We start from the raw sequence: 17,016 nt of genomic DNA on the forward strand, positions 1-17,016 counted from the left end.
CTGTTTCTTTCTGCTGAGTGCACTGTTGTCCATTGGCATTGGTGTTCATCCTGCCTGTGACCTCCCCAGTCTTATCTTGCCACCTAATTGTGAGTCTTCTCTTCCTCTCATTCCATCTATTGTTCTGTAGAATACTACTCTAGGTAGTCTATTCTCCGTTATGCTTGCTGTATACGGCCTCGCTAGTTTGACCTTCTCTTCTGTAACACTTCAACCTTATTACTTTGTGTGCACAGCTCTTGCAATTCTTTAATTTTTTTTTCTTATCCTCCAGTCCATGTTATTTTCATCATATACAGGTCTGAAAATATTCCTTAGTATTTGTCTTTCAAATATTAATAGTTTTTCTTCATCTTTCCTTCTAAATATTAATGATTCATGTCCTTATAGTGTTACCAGTATAACAGTTGAAAGGAAGAAGCAGATTTTAAAGTTAAGAACTCTTTTTTTTCCTTAAGATTTTGCCTAAACGAAAATGTGTTTTGTTCACTGTTGTTAGATAGGCATCTGTTTTTATATCCATTCTGCTGTTGTTAAGTACTTGGAGCTGTCAACTGTCTTAAAAGTTAATCCATCTACAACCAAAGGTGCATCAATTTGGATTTTCTTTCTTTTGACTAGATAATCCTGTTTTCTCAGCAATTTTGTAATAATTTTGCATCAATTTGTTTAATTCTGGTGTGGAACCACAATGGTACATAATTTGCATAGTAAGTCTAATAATGTTCACCTCATGCATCTGGATCCCTTGTGGATTAATTTTAGCAAATCGTCTATCTATCTTCTTTAAGATGACATTAAATAAAGTAAATGAAATGATGTCCCCTTGTTCAATCCATTGTACACCTTAAAATTTTCCATTTCACTCACAGGTGTCTTTATATGACAAAAGTTTAATCTGTACACATTTTAACTAACCTGCTAAATTCGAGGGTATTTCAAAACCCCTCATTACATTCAGGAGTTTGTGTTGGTGTATGTTATAATAGGTCTTTTTGAAATCTAGAAGTAATATTAGACATCTACATTGAATTCACACACCTTGACTATTGTTTGCCTTAGAGTGTATAAATTATCTAATGTGGATCCATTTCTGCAGAAACTGCACTGGTAGTCCCCTACTGATTCTTCAGTTATTGAGATCAGTCTGTTTAATAGGCAAATTGATAGGATTTTATAAGAGACATCCAATGAAGCAATTCCTCTGTAGTTATCACTCACAAGGAGGTTGTTCTTCTTGAATATTGGACACACAATCAGTCTGCAGGTATGGATTCACTCTTACAAATCATTTCTATTATAGACTGTAGTTCTAATTACAGTTGTGGTTGTGGTCATCTATTCTTTAATAACTTAGTGTATATCAGATCTTCACAACAAGCCTTATTAATCTTTAATTTATTTATTGATTGATTGCTGTATGGTATGGTTACTTGCACATCACCTATATTGGAATTCCCCATCCCCATATTTAAAATGAAGAAAGTAGAGCTTACAGCATTTGGAGGGAAAGTAAATCAAGAGAGTCATAAATTCCAGGAAAGCGTTTGAAAGTAACAATTCATTGAGAAAGAGATTTGGAAACCAGAGTAATATATGGCTCTTTAAATAGTTGGTATTACAGACAAGAGACCTAAATTTGTAATAAGAAGTCTCAGGGTGAAAATGCAAAGAGATGTAAATAGAGGCAGACAGATTATGAGAAAAAGATTGTTGAAAGAAATAAGAAACAACATTAAATAATAAATACTGAAAATGAAGACTGATACTGGTGTAAAGAGTTAATGTGGATGGTAAGCATATAAAAGGAATAAATAAGCTGCAGAAGAAAATAAAGGAAGTACTAAGAGATACAGACTGGGGGCGAATGGGAGCAGAGGGAGGTGAAACAGGTACATAGTGAGAGAGAAGTGTGCTAGAGAGCTATTTCCAATTTTTGGAGTTAAGGCACACCAATTTTGGAAGGGAGATGATGAAACAAGCCCCAGTTCTTGCTGTTGCGGACCAGACCTCACGCAGCAACTATACATTACATGTTTCTGTTATAGGTTCTTTATATAGAAGTATTCCTTCTGACTTGTAGTGTGGAGTAAACCCATGAACAAGACATTTCGATCCCTAACTTTAATTATCCTGGACCTCGTGTGATGACAAAAAGTAGAGTGCATCAAAAAATTTGACCAAATTAAAGTTTGATTTCATTATCAAATACTTTGTCATGCTCTTGAGATAGTTTATAGAACAACTATGCAGAAGTGTATGCAGGACCTCATGTGATGACAAAAAGTAGAATGCATCATAAAACTTGACCACATTAATGTTTGGTTTCATTGTCAAATACTTCGTAATACTCTTGAGATAGGTTTATAAAAAAACAGTGCAGAAGCGTTTGTTTCTCCAACACATGTAATTATTTACCATAATTTGATATCAGTATAAAAAAAGATTTTCTAGCAGGAAAGAAGAATCATATTGACATAAGACTGTATCACACAAGAAGAAAAATCCTTTTACAAAGTTACAGTCTGTAACATACTAAACATTCATTTATGTCTGTATTTTGTGTTGCAGTCAGTATTCTTCTGCGTAAAGTGTAATGTTGTTACAGGGAGTGCTTGGCAGAGCTCAAGAAAGGTGAGCAAGAAAAACAGAAACTGTATGAAGCCCTTTGTATCTGCCATGATGTACCATTGCTTCAGGAGAAATTAGATTGCTTATCAAGTGCAGCCCCCTTGCAATTGCAGCAGTGGACACCTATAAGAGTTTTACATCGTCGACCACTGGCAGAGAGAGTCAGAACCATACACTCACTGGCAGCAAAGGAGGTCAGTGGACAGCCAGGTAAGAATGTAGTATATTATGTTCGTACATATTTACTTAATGAGTTACATGAGTCAATTACATCAGGATTAGCAACTGGAAGTAAATATGTCATCAAATATGTTATTCAAGATTTATTATTTCCAAAATATTCTGGTAAGTTTATGGAAATCCATATTTGTACAAACATTGAAATAAATTTGCAGAAATTAGCAGTTACAAATTGCTTTTGAATGGTGTGATGATATTCAGGACATTTAAACAAGTTTCATGTTCACATCAGATCTGGAGACCAAATGGCAGAAATGCATTATCTAATGTGCATGCCCTGATGATGTACGGAAAATTGTATCAGTTTAAAGACTACCTAACGAAGGACTAGTGCAAATAGTTTAAGGTGTAATTTCCTCATTTCATGTAAAATACTGCAATTATAATAATTATGAAATGTTCACATCTCAAAATCAATCTGCGCAAATCTTTTTTTCTGAACATTTTTCATGAATACTTCATGTAGAGAAATTCTGCCACCGACAGGCAAATAGGTCAGTTCCCTCCCCTGACTGAACCACAGTCATACACATTTGGTTGAGTCAAATCGAAAGACTTGCACCAGGCGAACGGTCTGCCCGACGGGAGGCTCTCGTCACACGACATTTCATCTGGTATTGATCTATTTATATTGTGTGTTCGTGCTCTATTTATATTGTGTGTTCGTGCGATTAGGCAATCGCAAACATTTTTCCATGAAGTCATTGCCCATATTTTCTCACAGTGGGATCAATGTATTATCAGTTATAGCAATTACTTTTGAAAAACTTAACAATTTATTTACTTTTTTTTTCTCGTCTGCCTTGTTTTCATTTGACTGCGCCTTATGCTTCTGTGGGCAAGCATTTAACAATTTGGATGTTACCAAAGAAATTCACTTGCAGGTCATTTATGCAGTATCCTTGACTGATTTTAAGGATAAGTAGGAAGGGCTGAGCGGAGACACATGTGAAGCCGGGACAACTGTTGGGAACCTGTGAAGTGTCAATGATGCTAGTAATACATTATTGCAGTTCAGTTTACAATTTACAAGTTGTCATTCTTTTGCACCAGCCTTGGCAGTTGCTCATTCGGCTGCATATTGGATTCTAGCTGACGTCCATTGAGTCAGCTCAGTGTCTACGTGCCCAGGCAGTGTTAGTGATGCCTGACACTGCAGCGTGTTGCTGGCAAGCAGCTGCGACCAGTGTCCAGCACGGAATGGTTTCATGTTGGCTGTTGGAGTATCCTTGGTCCCACTCTGAATTCTACAGTGACATTTGGTGACCTGTCTGTAATGCACATGGTGTCGGTAGTCATGTAGTCGGTTGATCTCCTCCTTACCCTTGGTAGGTTTCAACATCTGGAGGCACCTGTGTGTTGAACAGGAAAGTGGAGTCCAGGAGGTCCTGTTACTGACCTCTGCATTGAAGTATCATACTGGCAGCATTGTGCAATGTGATGTTGTTGGAAGACAGTCAGTTTCTCCATCAGTAGGCGATAAGTGGCGAGCAGCATGAAGTTGGTCATCTTGAATGCATCTTCGACTAGTTCACAAACTGTGCTGAAGCATCTAGGACATGTATTCACTACAGTACCGTAATCATGAAATCAAGTGCTATTACTGTGCTTGCCATCAATCCCAATAATCAACTCATGATGAGAGCTGGAGTATTTAAAAGGAGCTGGCATGTGCCTATGACGCAAGGCTCAGTTTGTAATGATCGCATGTCTTCTCCTCAAATTCTGCTATATTTTCTTAACAGCCTGTTAACTGCTGTGCCAGTTCCTTGCTCTGTGCTCTTGTGAAGAGATAGAGTTCCTTGAAACATGTCTTATGAGCTAAACAATGCCCTTGTCACATTTCCTTTGGTTTTCTGTCACAGTCTCCTTTCTCTTTCCGCCTCTTGATTTTGCCTACAGCAGTGTGAATGAGTTTTAATAAAATTTTCTAATTTCTGCCCCTTTTGTATTTTCTGCCATAACAGAAGCAACTGTCTGAACAGTGTTCAAAAAAGAGTAAACTTTAATAGATCACATTCTCATTCAACATGTTTAAAAAGAATAACTAACTGACAGATCAATGAGTAATTATTAAAACACTTCCTAAAAAGACAAGAAATGTGAACATAAACATTAGACACAATATGTAGTGACAAAAACCATAAATAAAGACAAGTAATTAACTCTCAGCACCCTTCGTAATTATTCTACTTCTTAATTCTCCAACACTTTACAAATTGTTCAAATGGCTCTGAGCACTATGGGACTTAACATCAGAGGTCCCCTAGGACTTAGAACTACTTAAACCTAAATAACCTAAGGACATCACACACATCCATGCCCGAGGCAGGATTCGAACCTGCGACCATAGCAGTCACGCGGTTCCAGATTGAAGTGCCTAGTACCGCTCGGCCACTGTGGCCGGCAAACACTTTACAAGTCAGTGGTTTAGTCAGTGTGTAAGCAAGTTGATTTTAGCTCACACCATGTTCATGTTTAATTTTAAAGTCCTTCCTATGTGTTGCTAAAGGAATTTGTGTGAAATTTCAATATGTTTATTGACTCTTTTTTTCCATAGGTATTCCTCAACATATATATGGCAGCTTGATTTTCAATGTATATTTCTGTCAGTTGATTCAAACCTGAGATTTCGAGTTGTTCACCAAGGTGTCATATCCAATATTTATTGTGGATCAAAAAGGCAGCAGCAGTTCTGTTCTCTGCTGCAGCTTTGATGTTGACATAACACTTGCTTTCAAGTACACCAAACAGTAGGTCCTCCTAATATGATAAAAACTCAGCTGATGTAGCATCTTTTTGAGCTATCCCACCATAATCACAGTAAGCATAGGGAACAGTGTTCAGTCTTCATCAAAGAATATCCTAGATTCCATAGTTCACTTAGGTACTGAAAAGTGTGTTTACTGTTTTTGAGTGACTAACCATTGATTTATTATTAAATCCCCTTGAAAAAGTCTCAAGATTTCCTTTGTAAACATAATTTGATTTACAAAAATTCCATGTGAACTTATTTTAATTTCCTTTCCAAGATATGACATTTGATTTTGAAATATCCTCTCAAACGTTATTTCAAACTTTTGATTCAACTTGTTCAAAAGTATCTGCCTTCCTTCCAATAAGTAATCCATTATCAGTAAACAGAGCTATAATGATACTTGATGGTAACAGATACAAGGAACACTATTGGTCTTTACAAATCCCTATGTCATTAGATAATATGACAATTTCTCATTCCAATTCTTTGGAGGGTGTTTTAGGCCATTTAAACTCTTCCTAGCTAACAAACTCTACTTGTATCATTGTTGAAGGTAAGATCTCCTCTTGCAGCTCACAGTATAGAAATACTATCTTTACATAAAAATCTGTTGTTTTAATTTTACTTATAACTGCAAGACTAAGACACAATCTAACTGATTCATAAAAGTTTCTGAGTAATATAGTTCTTCCTCTTGCTCAAAACCTCCTACAACTAGTCTGGCTTTATAACATCCAGTGCGCTTTTACGCAAACCTGATGCAGGTTAAAAGTTTTACATTCTTTGGAAGTTTTAAAAAGAGTGCACGTTTTCAATTATGTTAAAGATTTGTATTCATCAGACATTGTTGCATTACACCAGTTTTTGTCTTTCAAGGCATGTGAAATAGAAATGCCCTCAACTTCACTGCTCATGCCAAAGTTTTAATTATTAATGTTTTAAACAGTATCCAGTTCATAGTCTGCAAATCTTATAGATAGCCTAAAGTTTTGTCAATCACATAGTTTTGGTGGTGAGACTATTTTTGAATTATATGATAAGTGACATGCTGCCACCTTCAGAGACATCACAGAGTGATTTATCAATCTTGTTTCCTCTGGATACTCGATTTCATTCTTCTTTTCCCTTTGAGAAAGTCTTGACTACAATAGCTTCTTCTGCACCTGCAATTTTTTTGTCAAATATGACCTTATCAGAGGCAACATCTTTTTCATCAGGTAATTAGATTTTTGTATCGGGTCAAATCCAAACCGTATCTGACATAGGTTCCTTTGTTTGATTGCTTTTCAGTGTATCTTTGTTTGCAATTCTCAATCAGAATGTAGCACTCACAACCAAAACTTTTCAAATTACTACGGCAGGACTTTTTTTCTTTTATTGAACTTCTTCCAGTTGCAATATTTATCACTTCAACCCACAAGTTCTCATTCATTTTGCTCTGGTGTACAAGTGTTAGTCTTGATGTGAGAAACTCCAAATTCATCTAGAAGACCATTGGTGAGAGCATTCTTGATCTTGATCCCATTATCTAACTTTTTACATTTTACTTTCTTCCCAAACTGATTTTTTTACCATTTCTAATTTGGAAAAGCTGTTCTTTCATCTCTAGAACATAAACAATGCAGAAATGGGAAAATCTCGAAACAACAAAAATACGTTGCTCATCCTGTCAACATGAGATTCAATTAACTTCTCATGGTTGGGATTCACAGTCATAATATTTCTTAAAAGACATCATAGTTGCCATTGACTGTATAAAATATTTATTGTTACTATTACAATTTCGGCCTTATGGCCATTTTCAAGTAACACTGCAAAGTTAACAACATATTACGATGTAGTAAGTGTCATACTCATCAGATCTTGTGGGACTCTCACAGTCAAAAGGCTGCATTTTGATGACAACATGTACTCATGTCAGATCGTTATATATTCTGACATAATGTAACTTTGCAGTGTTACTTGAAAATGGCCATGAGGCCAAAATTGCAATAGTAACAATAAATATTTTGTACAGTCAACGATGACTATGATGTCTTTTGAGAAACATGAGATTTGTTTCAAAGAAGTCCTAACCAGAGTATTTTCAGCAACCTACATATTTGTTGGATGAGATTTGTTATGTTGCTTGCTGTAGAGGCAACCAACAAATACAGAGGTTTCATAAAAATGTGAAATTATTGCAAGAAATGCATGTTTGAATATAAATGCAGATGTTAGCCAAGCCTGATGCTTATGCTGTTGTATTTTACTATGAATAGTACCTGTGCAGTGTCCTCAATACAGTGCAGGTGCCAGCTGTCATCAGAACAGTGTTCTACGTAGTTGTGAGTGCATTATTGTCAGAGCTAAATGAATTCAAACATGGGCAATCTATTGGCGCTCGTATGGTGGGTGCTTCCATAACCAACCATTGTTTGGAGTTTCAAGAGGCATCATATCGAAAATTTATAGCATGTGCAGTAAAAGCGAATAAACATCATCCACAAAGTCACATTGTGGACGAAAAAAGTCACAATGTGGATGAAAATGTGTCTTGAGTGATCATGACAGAGGCTCATTGAAGGGGATTGTGATGAAAAATAAATAGAATGACTGCTGCAAAAGTCACTGCAGAACTAAATGTTGCACTCGTGAACCATGTTGGCACCAAAACATCGTGAAGGGAGCTCCATAAGTGGGGATTTGCAGGGCGAGCTGGAATTCCAAAACCACTCATCACTAGTGTCAACACCTCTAATAGGAAAACATAGTGACAAAACCATAAATCAAGGACTACGGAGCAATGGAGGAAAGTCACTGGGGACATCCAACATAGGGATATACAAAAATCATTGTGTCATTTGACCCAATGAGTATTGTTTCACACTGTTTCCAACTTCTGTCCAAGACAGGTCCCAAGAGTAAACCATGGCGGAGGTTCAAAGGTGGTTTGGGCAGCCGTATTGTGACATCCCATGGTCTCATTGTTATTCTGCAAGGTCACATTCTGTCAAGAACTACGTGACTGTTGTAGCTTATCAGGTGCATCCTGTGGTATAAAGTTTGTTTCCCAATGGAGATGCTGTGTTCCAAGGTAACAGGCCCTCTGTCCACAACTCATCATCCATGATCGGTTTTGTGAGGACGAGGTTGAATTGTCACAGTTCTACTGTCCACCACAGTCACCAGAGCTCAATATTATTGAGCTTTTGTTGCCTGCTTTGGAGTGAATGGTGAGTGATTGCTATCTGCCTCCATCATAATTACCTGAAGTTGCCACTATTTAACAGGAAGAACAGGAACTGTATTTAATCTGGTTTCTTGCCATACGATGTTTCTAAATTTTTAATCATTTTACTGGCCAACTTGCAATTTGATATTTTCCTGGCTATATTGCTGCTCACATTTAAACCTGTAAAAATTTATGACTCAAGATATGTATCAATCCAATACTTTGTATGTTATTCAGTTTATTTCTCCTTCTTGGTTTAATTTCTGTCTAGTTGCTACTGACAAAGACGTTCTTGACTTCATTGTTAAGTCTAGTTTAAATCATCAATTGCAACTTAATAGAACACATCAATTACCTGGCTGCCTTGTAACTGAAGTTTGACAAAATAATTATGCGTTTCATTTAGTGATGCTAACTTGACAGCTGACACTACTTTCAACTATTTGCTAATTTGCTGTGCATTACTGACATGTTCGTGTAATTCTTTAAGAAAACGTGCAAATATGATGTATCCAGTTTTTCACTTTTTTATACCTGGGCCAATAACTTGTTGATAGATTCTAGTGTTTTCAAGATAGTTCTCATGCAGAATTATTTATGCAGTGCCCTTGAGTGATTTCAGTGATAAATAACCATTTGAACAATGTTTAAAAGAGTAGGCCTACACTCCAATAGATCACATTCTCATGCAATGTGCTTAACGAGAATAACTAACTGATAGGTCCAAGAGTAATTATTACAACAACACCTGAAAAGACAGGTAACATTTATATGAACATTATGCACAATATATAATGACAAAACATAAATAAAGAAAAATAATTAATTATTATCAACAAGTTACAAGCTACTAATTCCATTTATAATGACAGTATTATGAAAAGTGTACATTGTTACTCATCATATAGTGGAGATGTTGAGTCACAGACAGACACAACAAAAAGACTGCTAAACAAGTAAGCTTTCATCCAAAATGCCTTCTTCCAAATTACTGAATTAGACACACACACACACACACACACACACACACACACACACACACACACACACACACACACATATTCACACAAACGCAACTCACACACATATGACCACTATTTCTGGCGATGCCAGGCTGCGAACAGCTATGCTTGATGGGAGAAGCAACGTGTGTTGTGGGGATAAGGAGGAGGCTGGGGCAGGGAAGAGAAGGGATAGCAGGATAGGGGGTGGGGGATGGTAAAGTGCTGCTTGTGGGAGCATGCAGGGACGAGGTGGAAAGAGGGTAGGGCAGCTAGTTGCATTCGGGAAGTTAGAAAGAGGGCATGGGAGGGAGGGGGGTGGGGGAGAGGAGAGAAGTAAACAGACGGTAGGTGCCTTTATGGAATAGAAGACTGCGTAGTGATGGAGTGGAAACACGGAAAGAGATAGGTGGGTGGAGGACAATGACTAACTAAGTTTAAGTGCATGAGAGTTATGGGAACATTGGATATATTGCAAAGAGATTTGCGATCCGCACAGTTGAGAAAATCTGGTGTTAATGGGAAGGATCCCAATGGTGCAATCTGGGCAGTGTGCTCAAAAACTGGGTGGTCCAGCTGTTGTTTGGTCACAATTTGTCAGTGGCCATTCATGCAGTCAGACAGCTTGTTGGTTGTCATGCCTATTTAGAACACAACATAGTGGCTGCAGCGTAGCTTGTAGATCACGGCTGGTTTCGCAGGTAGCCCTGCCTGTGATGGGATAGGTGATGCTTGCAACCAGACTGGAATAGGTGGTGGGACAGGGCTCGCATCTCTGTCTATTACAGGGATATGAGCCATGAGGCAAGAGGTTGGGAGTAGGGGTTGTGTGGGCACGGATGAGGACATTATGTAGGTGTGGATGGCAGAACACCATTGTGGGAGGGCTGGGAAGGATAATGGGTAAGACATTTCTCATTTCACATCATCAGAAGAGGTAGTCGAAAAAAATGTGATTCAGTTGCTCCAGTCCTGAGTTGTACTGAATCACAAGCGGGATGCGCCTCTGTGGCCAGACAGTGGGACTTTGGGAGGCGGTGGGTGAATGGAGACGTAAGGCATGGAAGATCTGTTTCTGTACAAGTTTTGTAAGGTTAATTACAGTCTGTGAAGACCTCAGGGAGATCCTTGGTATATTTTGAGAGGGACTGCTTGTCACCACATATGCAATGGCCATGCACCCACAGTCTTTTTACTTCTCTCCTTTCCTACTCCTCCATTCCCCTACCCTTCGTCTAACCTCCTGACTGCACCTAGCTGCCCTATCCTCTCTCCACCTCATCCTTGTATGCTTCCACAAGTAGCACCTTACTATCCCTCACATCTACTGTGCTGTCCCTCCCTTTCTCTTGATGTCTTGTCAACTGATTTCTTCTTCTAGTCAGGTTATACCACAAATTTCTTTTCTCCCCAAACTTGTTCAGTATTTCTTATTAGTTACATGACCTACCGATCTAATCTTCAGCATTCTTCTGTAGGACAACATTTCAAAAGCTTCTGTTCTCTCCTTGTCTAAATTGCTTATCATCCATATTTCACTTCCATACATGGCTACACTCCATATAAATACTTTCAGAAAAGTCTTCCTAACACTTATATCTATATTCAGTGTCAAGAAATTTCTTTTCTTCAGAACGCCTTTCGTGTGATTGCCAGTCTATATTTTATACCCTCTCTACTTCAGCCACCATCTGTTACTCTGCTGCCCATATGACAGAACTCATCTACTACTTTAAGTGTCTTGTTTCCTAATCTTATTCCTTAAGCATCACCTGATTTAATTCCACTACATTCTATAATCCTCATTTTGCTTTTGTCTATGTTCATTTTATATCATCCTTTCAAGACGCTGTCCATTCTGTTCAGCTGTTCTTCTAAGTCCTTTCCTGTCTGTGACAGAATTACAATGTCACTGGAAAAGCTCAAAGTTTTTATTTCTTCTGCCTGAATTTTAATTTCTACTCCAAATTTTTCTTTGGTTTCCTTTATTGTTTGCTCAGTGTACAGATTGAATAAAATTGGAAATAGGCTACAACCCTATCTCACTCCCTTCTCAACCACTGGTCCCCTTTCATGCTGCTTGACTGTTATAACTGCCATCTGGATCTGTACAAGTTGTAAATAGCATTCCACTCTTTTTATTGTACCCCTGCTACCTTCAGAATTTCAAAGATGGCGCTCGAATCAACATTGTCACAAGCTTTCTTTAAGTCTTCAAATGCTATAAACATATGTTTGCCTTTCCTTTACCTATCTTCTACAATGTGTACAACTTTACTTCTGCCATTTGCAGATAGGTGGCGACAGCGGTAAGTAGCGGTCGAAAGAAACAGATCGCAGATGTCAGGCAGTTAGCTTGGACCTCGGTCAACATAACCTCATTCAAACATTAGTGGATTTGTGTCTGCATCATAAAGTGGTTCTTGATTGAAAATGTCAGTTTACGAGCCTAATTCTCGTCATTTGCGGGAGGTGCTACCGTCTCGTGAGTGGTTTCAGTGCGTCAAGAATGGTGATTATAACGTTGTAGACTGGCATAGTGGCGGAAGAGAGAGTTTTCAAAGTTGCAGAATTGGAGACATTGATGACTGAAGACTCGTGTCAGACTCAAGAAGAAGTGACATGATTAGTGGGAGTGACACAGCAAGCCATTTCAAACTGTCTCAAGGCCATGGGTGTGATTGAGAAAGAAGGAACTTGAGTCCCATGTGAACTGAAACCAAGAGACGTCGAATGGCATTTGTGTGTTTGTGAACTGTTGCTTCAGAGGCAAAAACAGAAGGGATTTCTGCATCGCATTGTGACTGGGGAAGAAAAATGGGTTCATTATAATAACCCTAAACACAAAAAATCACTGGGATATCCCAGCCATACTTCCACGTCAACGACCAAACTGAATATTCATGGCTCCAAGATCATACTCTGTATTTGGTGGGACCAGCTTGGCATCACATACTATGACATGTTAAAACCAAGTGAAACAATCACAGGTGCTTGTTATCGAAAGCAATTAATGCATTTGAGCAGAGCATTAAAAGACAAACGGCTGCAATACAGCGAGAGGCACGATAAAGTGATTTTGCAGCATGACAACACTCAATCCCACATTGCAAAAGAGCTCAAAATGTACTTGGAAACATTAAAATGGGAAATCCTACACCACCCGCCATATTATCCAGACATTTCTCCCTCCAACTATGACCTATTTAGATCAATGGCGCATGGCCTGGGTGACCAACACTGCCGATCTCATGAAGAAGTCACAAATTGGATCGATTCGTGGATTGCTTCAAAAGATGAACAATTTTTTCAACAGGGGATTCGTACACTGCCTGAAAGATGGGAGAAAGTAGTGGCCAGTGATGGAAAATACTTTGAATGATACATGTGTGACCAATTTGTTTCATTAAAGCCTCAAATGTTGGGGAAAAAACGGCGGAAGCAAAGTTGTACACCTTATAAGATAAGTTGTAGGGTTAGTGTTGCCTCGGGTGTTCCTACATTTCTCCGGAATCCAAACATCTTCCTTGAGGTCAATGTCCTCCAGTTTTTCCATTCTTCTGTAAAGAATTTGTGTTAATATTTTGCAGCTGTGACTTACTAAGCTGATAGTTCAGTAATATTCACCTATCAGTACCTGCTTTCCTTGGAACTATTACATTCTTCTCGAAGTGTGAGGGTATTTCGCTTGTCTCATATTTGCACACCAGATGCAAGAGTTTTTCCATGACTGGCTCTCCCAAGGCTATCAGTACTTCTGACAGAATGTTGTCTACTTGCAGGGCCTTGTTTCGACTTAGATCTTTCAGTGCTCTGTCAGATTCTTTTCATTTTCATCTACGTCCTCTTCCATTTCTATAATATTGCCTTCAAGTTTATCTCTCTTGGAAAGACCCACTTTGTTCTCCTTCCACCTTTTAGCTTTTTCTTCTTTACTTGGGACTGGTTCATTACATTTGTCCTCTAGCCATTCTCGCGTAGTCATTTTGCACTTCCTGTCAGTATCATTTGTATTCCCTTTCGCCTGCTTCATTTGCTGCATTCTTATATTTTCTCCTTTCATCAGTTAAAGTCAATATCTCCCATGTTATCCAAGGTTTTCTATTAGGCCTTGTCATTTTACCTAATTGATCCTTTTCTGATTTCACAATTTCATCTCTCAAACTTACCTATTCATCTTCTATTGTATTTCTTGCCTCTTTCTAGTCAATCATTGCCTAATGCTCCCTCTGAAACTTACAACAACTCCTGTTCTTTCAAGCTATGTAGGTCCCATCTTCTTAATTTACTACTGTTTTGCAGTTTCTTTAGTTTTACTCTACAATTCATAACCAATGTGGTCAGAGTCCACATCTGCCCCTAGAAATATCTTACAATGTAAAATCTGGTTCCAAAATCTCTCTCTTACCATTACATAACCAATCTGAAACCTTCCAGAGTGTCCAGGTCTCTTTCACGTGAACAACCTTCTTTCATGAGTCTTAAACCAAGTGTTAGCTACGGTTAAATCATGCCCTGCGGAAAATTCTACCAGGCAGCTTCCTCTTTCATTCTTTTCCCTCAGTCCATATTCACATACAATTTTTCTTCCTCATCCTTTTCCCACTATTGAATTTCAGCCCTCCACCACAGTTAAGTTTTCATCTCCCTCAACTATCTGAATAATTTCTTTTATCTCATCATACATTTCTTCAACCTCTTAATCGTCTGCGAAGCTAGTTGGCATATAAACTTGTAGTACCGCGGTGGGTGTTGGCTTTGTGTCTATCTTGGCTACAATAATATTTTTACTATGCTGTCCGTAGTAGCTTACCTGCATTCCTATTTCCTTATTCATTATTAATCCTACTACTGCATTACCCCTATTTGATTTTGTATTTGTAACCCTGTATTCACTTGACCAGAAGTCCTGTTCCTTTTGCCATTGAACTTCACTAATTCTCACTATATCTAACTTCAACCTTTCCATTTACCTTTTTAAATTTTATAACTTACGTGTGTGATTAAGGGACCTAACATTCCACGCTCCTATCTGTAGAATACCAGGTTTGTTTCTCGTGATGACAATATCCTCCTGAGCAGTCCCCACATAGAGATCTAAATGTCGGACTATTTTACCTCTAGAATTGTTTACACTAGAGAATACCATCATCATTTAATTTTACAATAGAGCTGCGTGCCCTTGGGAAAAATTATGGCTGTAGTTTCCCGTGGCTTTCAGCCATTTGCAGTACCAGTGCAGCAAGGCTGGTTTGGTTGATGTTACAAGGGCAGATCAGTCAATCATCCATCAGTCAATCACGCAGACTGTTGCCCCTGTAGCTGCCTCTCTTCAGGGACCACATGTTTGTCTGGCCTCTTAACACATACTGCCCCATTGTGGTTGCACTTGTGGTATGGCTATCTGTATAGCTGATGCAAGCAACCACCTCGTCAATGGCAAGGTCCATGGTTCATGGAGGGTGGCAGTATGCCTTATGGTTTTTAATTACACTCTGTCTGACAAAATAAAAGTGAAGCACCCAAACACAAGGTCGGGTATGTAAATGATAAATGTTGCTATTCTCTGCGACAGGTAAGACAGCCACCAAAGTGTGTAAGTGGTTTTCATGTTAGGATTGTTATCAGGCCTGGTAGGGTATATAATGGGCGTGAACAACATCAGGTGTCAAGTGATCAATGTAAAGGACACTGAGGTGCTACCTACTAATGTGGGACAGCATTATTAACACCCAACAGTTTGAACAAGGCTTCATTGCGTGTGTTGATTTGGCCAGCTTGTCGAATTGTGCATTATCTAGAGGTTTAGGGTGTTCAAATGTGAGAGTGGCACAGTGTTGGCCTGCATTGTAATGTGGAGGCAGACCTAATATTTGTCAAAGTTCCAGTTAACCATGTCTGACCACAACAGAAGATCGCCATATCATGCACCAACCACATTGTAACCCATTCTTATCTGTGCTTGAAATGAGCTCCCTTCAAAATTCTGTGTCATCCTGCACCATAGGTCAGAGACTAGTAGCAGGCAGTCTCAGGTTCTACCATCCCAAGGGTAGGCTACCTTCAGCACCGTAACAGAAACAGCTTCGTTTGGAGTGATGCCATGACTGGGAAGCATGGCTTGCAGATGAATGATGTGAAATTGCGTTTAGTGATGAATCATGGTTCTGCCCTGCCCTGGTGACTATCAACAGCGAATATGGTGCCAACCTGAGGACAGGTCCCATCCTTCCAACGTTTTGAAAGATACAAGTTTGTTACTCCTCATATGATGATGTAGGGGCCCTCTGGCATGACTTCATGTCATGGTTGATTGCGACTGAGGTATCTCTGACGACATAACGGTACGTCCACAGACATCATGTGTCATACTATATTAGCTCCGATGCAACAGTATCGTATTACTATTTTGCAATGGGACAGTGCTTATTCACGCACGACACATGTCTTTGAACTGTCTTCATGATTTAAGGGGCTCTGTGGCCAATAACACTCTAGATCTCTCCCTGATGGAACATGTTGGATAGGCTCGGACATCAACTCTGTCTCGGCACCATTATCCAGGATATCAAGGACAACAGTTGTGGGCTTCAGGAGAGGGCATGATGGCTTTATGATTCCCTTTCTAAATGGATCAGTGCATGCATCCAGAACTGACGTGGTACAACATCATGCTGATAAGTGGGCTCATACTGCCAAGTTCTTTGTAGACTTGTTGTAATAGCATCACATACCCTCTCAGCAAGTGAAGTTTCATTTCATTTTCTCCTCCCCTTCTGTGCAATTCAGTTTTCTTTTTAGGGCAGAGTACATGCAAAACAAAATAATCTCTCAGTGATCCAAACTCTTGTATCTCCGTGCCTTAAAATATGATTGACTAGCAGACAGGGACACTTGAAATTAGATTGTTGGAAAATATCATATTCAACAGATGAGAGGACCATGTGTATGTGAGTTGTGGGTGTATGAATGTGTATATTTTTGTCTCTTGTCCGATGAAGAACTTTGAAAGCTCATATGTTCCAGTAGTCTACTTTTAAAGGTATGTAACTGCTGCATAACTACTTCTTTATGTGGCCGTCTATTTCAGTTGTCTAAAATACAGTGTTTATTTACAGCAGCATTGTTAATGATAAACATGGATATCTAATTTTAGAATACTATATTTACTG

At 38.7% G+C, this 17,016-nt stretch overlaps 1 protein-coding gene across 1 annotated transcript in view; it reads left to right on the plus strand.

Annotated features, from left to right (window-relative positions):
• Window positions 1–17,016, plus strand: part of LOC124789284 (tRNA pseudouridine synthase Pus10) — a 79,211-nt gene that overhangs the window by 38,619 nt on the left and 23,576 nt on the right. Inside the window, exon 7 of the mRNA XM_047256590.1 lies at window positions 2,609–2,841. Coding sequence (XP_047112546.1) covers window positions 2,609–2,841 — 233 coding nt within the window. The remainder of the gene's footprint in view (window positions 1–2,608; window positions 2,842–17,016) is intronic.

Source organism: Schistocerca piceifrons, chromosome 3, assembly GCF_021461385.2.
Source record: "Schistocerca piceifrons isolate TAMUIC-IGC-003096 chromosome 3, iqSchPice1.1, whole genome shotgun sequence".
NCBI classification, from domain to species: Eukaryota; Metazoa; Arthropoda; class Insecta; order Orthoptera; family Acrididae; genus Schistocerca; species Schistocerca piceifrons.